Source organism: Pygoscelis adeliae, unplaced genomic scaffold (genome assembly GCF_000699105.1).
Source record: "Pygoscelis adeliae isolate BGI_AS28 unplaced genomic scaffold, ASM69910v1 Scaffold191, whole genome shotgun sequence".
Classification (NCBI taxonomy): Eukaryota; Metazoa; Chordata; class Aves; order Sphenisciformes; family Spheniscidae; genus Pygoscelis; species Pygoscelis adeliae.
The window spans coordinates 1,258,215-1,266,313 of NW_008824114.1; the positions used below are offsets into that span (position 1 = coordinate 1,258,215).

Below are 8,099 nucleotides of genomic sequence, written 5' to 3' on the forward strand. Positions count from 1 at the left end.
ATTGCTGGCTCATGTCCAGCTTTTCATCCACCAGTACCCCCAAGTCCTTCTCGGCAGGGCTGCTCTCCATCCCTTCATCCCCCAGCCTGTATTGATACTGGGGGTTGCCCCGACCCAGGTGCAGGACCTTGCACTTGGCCTTGTTGAACCTCATGAGGTTCACACGGGCCCACTTCTCCAGCTTGTCCAGGTCCCTCTGGATGGCATCCCGTCCCTCTGGCGTGTTGACCACACCACTCAGCTTGGTGTCATCTGCAAATTTGCTGAGGGTGCACTCAATCCCACTGTCTATGTCATTGATTAAGATATTACCTCTCTCTACATACAAAATTTGTTTTTCACCCATCTAATCAAGTACTATTTTCATAGGCTGAAACACCTTAACTTGTGGAATTTTACTTAATTTAATTTATCACCAATTAGCATAAACTTTTAATTACTGATTCAGGTATCTGGGGGGGTGGGAGATGACAAACAATTAAACAAACAGGGACACACTTTTCCTCACCCTTTCTCAAGCTCAACTTCAGTCAAACCCAACTCTCCCCCAACCCGATTCATTGTCTCAACGTGCCTTGTTTTCACCAGTCTCTCCCAATCCCTTCAGTGAGGGAAGAGGTGGCACAGGAGGTCAGGGTATGTGCTTAACAGTTTCTTTCTGCAGTCCAGGCTTCTTATTCATTTACTTCCAGTGTTCCTGGTTTCTTAATTGCTACCTCTGCTCAAGTGTTGATCCTCCAGGGGCTGCAAGTCCTCCAGGGGCTGCAAGTCCCCCAGGGGTGTCCCTGCCCTGGCAGGGGTTGTCCAGCGTGGGTCACCTATGGGCTACAGTCACTTCAGAGGTATGCCTCCCCTGGGACAGAGCACCTCCTTCCATAACTGGGTCACCAATGCTGTCCCCTTCCACCTGCCTCCTCCACTCCCTTCTCCCACGTCGACTCATGTGTTTCCTTTTGTCATGTTCCTTGTGTCTCCTACTCCTAGTGGCTATCACTCCTTCTTAAATATATTTGAGCACAAGTGCCACATGCTTCTCTGACTGATTGAACTTTTGGTATGCAAAGGGGCTTTTACACTGGTTTCAGCACCAGCTGGAAGGGGCTGTGACAGGCATAGAGCAGTTCCTGGCCTCCCAAACAAGGCAGTCCCTCTTCCGCCCCTGATCAAAGCTCTGCAATTTATGCCAAATAAGACTGTGAATGCTCTAATATAAGATAAGCATTTTTTAAATGTATACATCTTTTATGGGTTGATACCTTGCCTAAGAACAGTAATTTGTTGGTTTAAACTGGTTGCTAAACATAGCCTGAGTTTTAACTAAAGCCATAGGAAAGGTTTCTGTGCAGAATTCTGTTTGGAAAACTCAGCTACAGATCAGTGGTTCTCTATGACATTTAAATGGCAAGTTTGACATATTCACTCAAACACGAGGGGAAAATCCAGTCAAGTAAACTGGGGCAACAGGATATCATACCTAAATTTCCATCAGACTCATTCTATTCCAACCAGGCTCATGTTACCAGAAAAGTGCGTCTCATAGGTCTAAAAGCCTGATTATTAGAATTTTATTTGATATATGTGGTAGTACAGCAATGGGAAAATTTAATATTTGGAGAAAGTAGCAGATCATGGCACATAACAATTCAGTGACATATAACATCTCAAATTCCTAGCAAGTAGTCCCCTCTTATAGGAAATGTCAGCATTCAAATGGTTATCAGTATGTTAACCCAACTCAGTTAGCCTATATCATCAAGCCAATTAGCACACCATCTTGTATCTGGAACAGCTATCTCTTCTTAAGTTTCCAAAACTGGGAAAAATCTGCTCTACAGTTAAAGAGTCAAGCCTTGCAAAATTCCCAACAGTTACTTAGAATAGCAGAATTCCTTAAACTTCAAAGGAGAGAGTGAGTCACATACAGCACAGATGTTTACTGTCACCCGCCCAGGGAAATGTAAAGCCATACGCTTTAGTCCAGTTGTGTTCAGCAGAGCACTTAAGTGCTTAACTCAAAACATGTACCAAAGACCCTAGCATTAAGCTTTGTTTAAATAAGAGATTTGCCAAACGGGCATTTATACTGAATCAGACCTCTATGGTCTACTGCAAGCCAGCCACAAAAAGCAATAGTGTTAACCAAAAGCAAAGTACACTGCCACACCTAAAATGAGGACATGAGTTGTGCAGGAGTCGTTCCAGTTACTGTTTGCTTTGCTTTCCAACCTCCAGCTGCCTCCTGATGTCTGATACATCCATGGGGACCCGCACCGTCAGACCATCCATTGACTTCTTAATGCACACCTGGCAGCCAAGGCGAGATCTGAGAAGAAAATATTAAGTGAGGCTCACCTGTTCCCACAGTAAAGGAAGAAATTCCCCGCCCACACTGGGATGTCTGGCCCAGGCTGGGTTTTCACTAAAATTCCTGTTAAAGGTCTCCTGTGCCTCAAGAGAAAGCAGCTCTAGAGGTACAACTGTAATACAGAATAAGCCCTGTCCCCTTGGAAACAGGTGCCAGGTGCTGAGAATCTGCCTCAGAGGCTTGAGAATATACTGCGATCAGCAGGGAGGCTTACGTCTCAGTGAGTCCATATGCCAAGTCCAGCATGTCCAGCTCTTCATCTGAGATAGCATCCAGCTTTTGGAAGGTGTCCTTCTCAAAGATGAGGTGACAGGTGGAGCAGGCTAATGTCCCTTCACATGCACCTGGTGGAGAAACAAGGGAGTGACAGCAAATCAGAAAAAACAAGGTGATGAGAGAGATCATCTTCGGGAACAGTGTGAGAAAAGGTCCTTTAACAGATCTGGAGCATGTCAAAAGAGATGCCAGAAAACACAATAGATGGATGCAGATTTCTGCCTGCCTCTTCTCTGGGAAGATCACAATCAGTTTTCAAATTTGTACGTCAGCTCTAACCAGCCAAACACATTGACACAGGCCGCTGGAATCAGTGCTGCCATCTCAGTATGGTAAGCCAGCCCAGCAAGCAGCTGTTGGGGAAGAGAAGCTTGCTTCATGGTCTCACCAGAAAACAGTGGCATGTGTACAACTGCACTATTCCCAAGTACCCACTGGTCACAGCACAGACACATAAATCCTAAGAGCACATACCCTTGTGCAACACTTACCAAATCCATCAATGGCCAAGTTTTGATTGACTACCACTTCCAGCAAACTCTCCCCTTCTTTGGCTGTGGCCGTAAGTTGCTCTCCATCCCGATTTATAAAATGCACCGTCACCTGATCTGCAGAACTGTAAGACAAGTTTGCAAAAATCAGAGGAGCCTACCCTTTCCTTCATGCCCGCTGTTGAGGTCTTTTGGCCGAGCACTAGAGACACGGCACTTGGAGGGAAATGTGCATACAAAAACTTCCTAGAAGGATTATACCACGCATGTCAGAAAAGATTCAGATTATCAGTTCTCAGTGGCAGGCAAATCTGAGTTGACCCAAAATATTTCCCACTTTATCCCTCAGAATACATGTTTAGCTGCACATGAACAAGTGCAGGTGCTCTGCACTCGCTGCCTCTGCTTGGGCTGGCTGGCAGAAGGAGCATTTATAGGCAGGCAAAGCATTTGCAAGACCTGGGCCTGGGAGGTTAATCCTGGATGGAGTGATGTAACAACAAGAAAAGTGCTCAGGATCAGATACTAATCATGCAATAAGGGCTGTTGTCATTCACATTTTGTTCCACCTTCCCTTCCCAAGGGGATTACTTGATGACTGTTCCTTTTCTGCTGTTTGTTCTTTCATGAAGTGCCCACTCCTTCCCTGAACTCAATCACAGGGAGCCTTGTTGTGATGAGACATGCTCAGCCCCAGCTTACAGAGCAACCGTGCTGAGGAACCTCCTCTGAGCTGATGTTATCCTTGCTCAGGAGAAATTGCTAGTTATTCTGACAGCCTGCGAGATTTAATCTGGTAGAGAGTTAAGAACAAGGCCATCAGCATCTCTTAGTGCTGACTTGCGGAAACTGCATCTACAAATAAGAGGGAAACAGCAGCCACTTCATCTCCTCCAGACCAGGCTCTCACAACCAGTGTGGAGAAGGCTGCCACCCTGAAGAGTGGTGTCAGGGATTTCTCACCAAGACAGTGTATTCTGAGACCATCTATTATATTTGCCAGGGGAAGCACATGAGCAAACAGTGGTTTTTCTTAGTGTACGTACCCAAATGGTCACTTAGAAGCAGGCGGTCCCAGTTACCTGAAGGTCCCACCTCCTGTGCTGAAACAGGGCAGCACCCTGGAGTCAGTGGGTATTTTGCCCAGTACCTCTCAATGCGGCACTGCCCAAGTGCCCATCATCTCAAAGCCCAGGACGTTCTCCAGTGGCAGAAGCTCGGTCCACCCTCTTCTCTTCTGTCAAGCCGACAACATGCACCACTCTCCCAGATCTCTGGAAAGATCCACCTCTGTCTGCCAAAGCTCTGATAAACTCCCAACCACTAGCAGTGTCAGCGCTGCCCCGTGGCCTTGCTGCTGTCATTTCTGGCATAGGAAGAAAGAACCACAGCCTTGAAGATAGAGTGAATTTCATAGTGAGAACTGGCCGAGCTCACAATCCCCTGATTTCTCCCACTTACACAAGGCTGAGTGAAGCAGCATCCGGCTTCTTCCAATAAAAGTGCTGTTTGGTACAAAGCTTGGTAACACTTCTCCTAGAAGCCGTGGGGCCAGTGAAACAAACAGCGAGTACGGCTCAGAGCTCTGAGAATTTCTAGTATTATTTCCTGATTTCTTGCAACGTATTTGCAATATGCACAGAATACAAACTGTCACAGCCCCAGAGTCATACGTTACAGCAAACCCGCCAGCCAAGGAAGCCCTCTGTGCCAGGCATCCTCTTGGAAAGGCACAGAGATTGGGAGGAGGAATTGGCTAAATGGGAATTGTCCCTGGGATAGCAACACCAGCAGCTGAAAGGACTTACCCTGTCTGCTCATCCCTCCCTGCTCTGTGGCAGTCGAAAATGAAGCATGTGGAGATCTCTGCCGATTTCCTTTTAATGTTAAGCACAGAAATATATAAGGATCAAGCTTAAACAATTTCCTTTGCTCTTTCTTAGCTTACAAGAGGCAGAGGTGGAGTACAGGGGATGTATCCAGCTGAATAGGAAACAGGAAAGAATTCCTGTAAAAACGTAATGGGAAAGGGGGAAGAAATGTTCTCCTCTTTCAAGTTTGCAGGTCTTGTTCATTCCACTTCACATAAGTCACAATCATCATCTAGATCTAATCCCATTTACCTGCTGACAAATCATTGCAGTACATCTCTAAGTGATTCAGGATGCTGTTTCTTAAAATGTTGTCACAGACTTCATCAGCAAGAATCCAGGCACAGAAAATTCCAAACAATTATCTCCTGAAAGCCAATCCCCATATTCCAAGAAAATTTGGAAGTGGAGAAAAGAGATGAAACAATATTTTTTGCCTTCTCTGCTTTTTTGTTTTCAGCTGTGTCTTGATTCAGCTAGCAGGAGCAGAACACGGGGGCCACTGTACCTTCATGTGAGGAGGCCGGCTTCCTGTTTTTCAGAAATCTTCAGCAGAAAACAATGCCTGGGCCATTAGTCTACAACAGGGTCCCCTGGTTATGAAAACAGCTGTGAGGTTAGCACCGAGACCATGCTGCAGAGGGAAGGTTTTCCCACGTGCAGAATGGAAAGATCACGTTGCAGTCACGCACAACCAAGTAGGACCACTCTATTTCCAAAGAAAACAGCCAAAGAACATCTTTAAGACATTTCAGTCTCCTTCATAGAGGCACCCACAGACATTCTATTTGTAAATAAGCAATTTAAAGACTAGTTCTCAAATGTCAAAAGAAAATAAAACAAAAGAACCCTCTATATTTTGATGGATTAGACCCATTTATTTGATTTTTATGGCAAATAGGCAGGTTTCCTGGCAATGTTGGTTTTACAGTTACGGGTGAAATAATTTGTTACACAATAGAAATGGTAAAGTCATAGGACTTCACTTAATGCTGCAACTCAATGCATTCTTCAACATGATAATGTGAGCTGGCTGCCTGCAAGCAGAGTGTGCTGAATCCAACAACCCCCAAAGCTGCATGCATATTTATTGACAGAAAACTTCATTCGTGTTGTCTTTGAGGCACCTAGAGCTTCAGCTGACATCAGACCCAGGAAGATCCCTGCGCCAGGCTCCCACAAATGCTAGGAGGATTTGTTCCCTTTAGTTCCTCCTGGACACAGCCCTGCTTTGACTGTTGCTGCCAGTTAAATGAGCCATGAGACAACTGAGTTGCAGCCAGGGACAATACACAGGGTATCCAGTTAGATATAAGGAAGTACAGACGCTATTGCCACAGACCCCCTGCATGACTTTGGACAAGCCTGGGCGCAGCAGTTCACCCTTCTCAAGAGCAGGGATGATGCTGAGCACTCCTAGACCATGACAGAGAGAGCACCTGTAAGCAGCTTCTCTCTCTTCGCTGGCTGTAGGGGAAATTTAAGCTGTTTGTCTGTGTTGTTAGTATAAGTGTCTCTGTTGGGGGCATGAACCCAGCCTGATTACTCCCTGTTTTCACTGTTCAATTCAGTCATCTCCAAGACACCCACTCACATACTGGCCTAGTTGTCTTCATATCTCCCAGATCAGTTCCAGGCTCGAGTCTCCTCTGGAGGCCACCTGCTTTGGGTACCCCAGGCTTCAGGAGAGCCCAGAAAGAAAATCTGTAGCTTTCATTTTCTATTTACTTTTGAATTTATTTATTGGGATTTTTGAAACTATGAAAAAATTCCTTTCACATTTTGTTAAGAAAATAATTTTGAACCAGGATTTTAAAAACAACTCAAAATTTATTAGACTAAATTTTGCTTCATTTAGGCTGAACTATTTTACAATGGCGTTACCGTCACAGGACACAGGGTCAGAGCTTTGGAAAGATCTTATCAGGATGTGACAAACTCAGCACTGCAAGTTCAATGCATGCCAACTGATTATTCTCTTTTAAAAAAATAATGTCAAACTTCCTGTGACACAGGGAACTAGTGAAGGGGATTTCAAGAAGGTTCTTCTTCTCCCTGTTGGTGTTTTTCTCTAAAAGATACTTTCCAAGGCCATACAAAACAGCAAGATGCCTGCAAGTACTGCCAAAGATAACTTCATAAGCAACAAACCAATTAGAAAGAAAACCCATTGATAATGAGTCTTCATAAATCCCATTAAGCAGGGTTATCAGTATAACTTTTCTCTAAGGTCAGATAGCAAAACGGTTTATTGTATTTTCTGTGATGTTGGTTGGGTCTTTTTCTCAATGTCTAGCAGATTACGGTCTGACCCAGATCATACTGGTCTAGGAGATCTACAAATTACCTTTATTTTGCTCAGAGAAATGCAATCTCCTTCTGAATTATCCCTAAGGAACAGAGGAAAGACTGGCAGGGAGTCTGCTGTAGTTCCTGCTGTAGAAATACAGATGAGTACTCTGTGCCAGGCAGCCTCCCTGGTCAGCCCCATCCTTTTGGCACATGAGGACGGCCTGCTCCTGCACCTTTAAGATTTCCTTCTTGAAGAATGTCCAGCCTTGCTGGACTCCTTTACCCTTCAGGACTGCCTCCCAAGGGACCCTGTCAACCAGGCCCCTAAACAGGCCAAAATCTGCCCTTTCAGATGACCAGCTGGGAGTCCTCCACCCTGGCAGGGACCACAAGCATTTAGAGGCATTTCTAAACACAAGCCTCTGACCAATGTCCACTGCAGAGTTCAACTCACAAACTCAACCACCATGGCAAACTGTGCATGCTGTCCCAAGCAAGCAGTCTCAGCAAAGCCCAGCACAATTCACTGGCCTCAGGAGCCTGGCAGGACACCAGTGCTGTGGGCTCGTACAGCCCTTCACACCTACAGCCACCATCTGGGTGGCTGAGACCTTGAGCCAACTCCTCTGTCTCCCTGTCAAGAAGAGCACGCCAGCAAGGCATGAGAGCTTGCAGTGTGGCTTCCCGTAACCTAAAGAGAGCATTTTGCTCCCTGGAGCTGCAGATATCATCAGCTCCCTACTCTGCCTTTACAGCAGCAGAGACAGGAAACCCAAGAGAATTTGCAATTCCCAGAGCAGCCCG

General features: G+C 45.7%; 1 protein-coding gene across 1 annotated transcript in view; it reads right to left on the reverse strand.

Moving 5' to 3' along the window:
* Nucleotides 1–2,202: 2,202 nt before the first annotated feature.
* The window catches only part of LOC103925559 (adrenodoxin-like), a 6,480-nt gene continuing 583 nt past the window's right edge, over nucleotides 2,203–8,099 (reverse strand). Inside the window, exons 2-4 of the mRNA XM_009334288.1 lie at nucleotides 3,133–3,257; nucleotides 2,580–2,709; nucleotides 2,203–2,323 (exon numbers count right to left, since the gene is read on the reverse strand). Coding sequence (XP_009332563.1) covers nucleotides 2,203–2,323; nucleotides 2,580–2,709; nucleotides 3,133–3,257 — 376 coding nt within the window. The remainder of the gene's footprint in view (nucleotides 2,324–2,579; nucleotides 2,710–3,132; nucleotides 3,258–8,099) is intronic.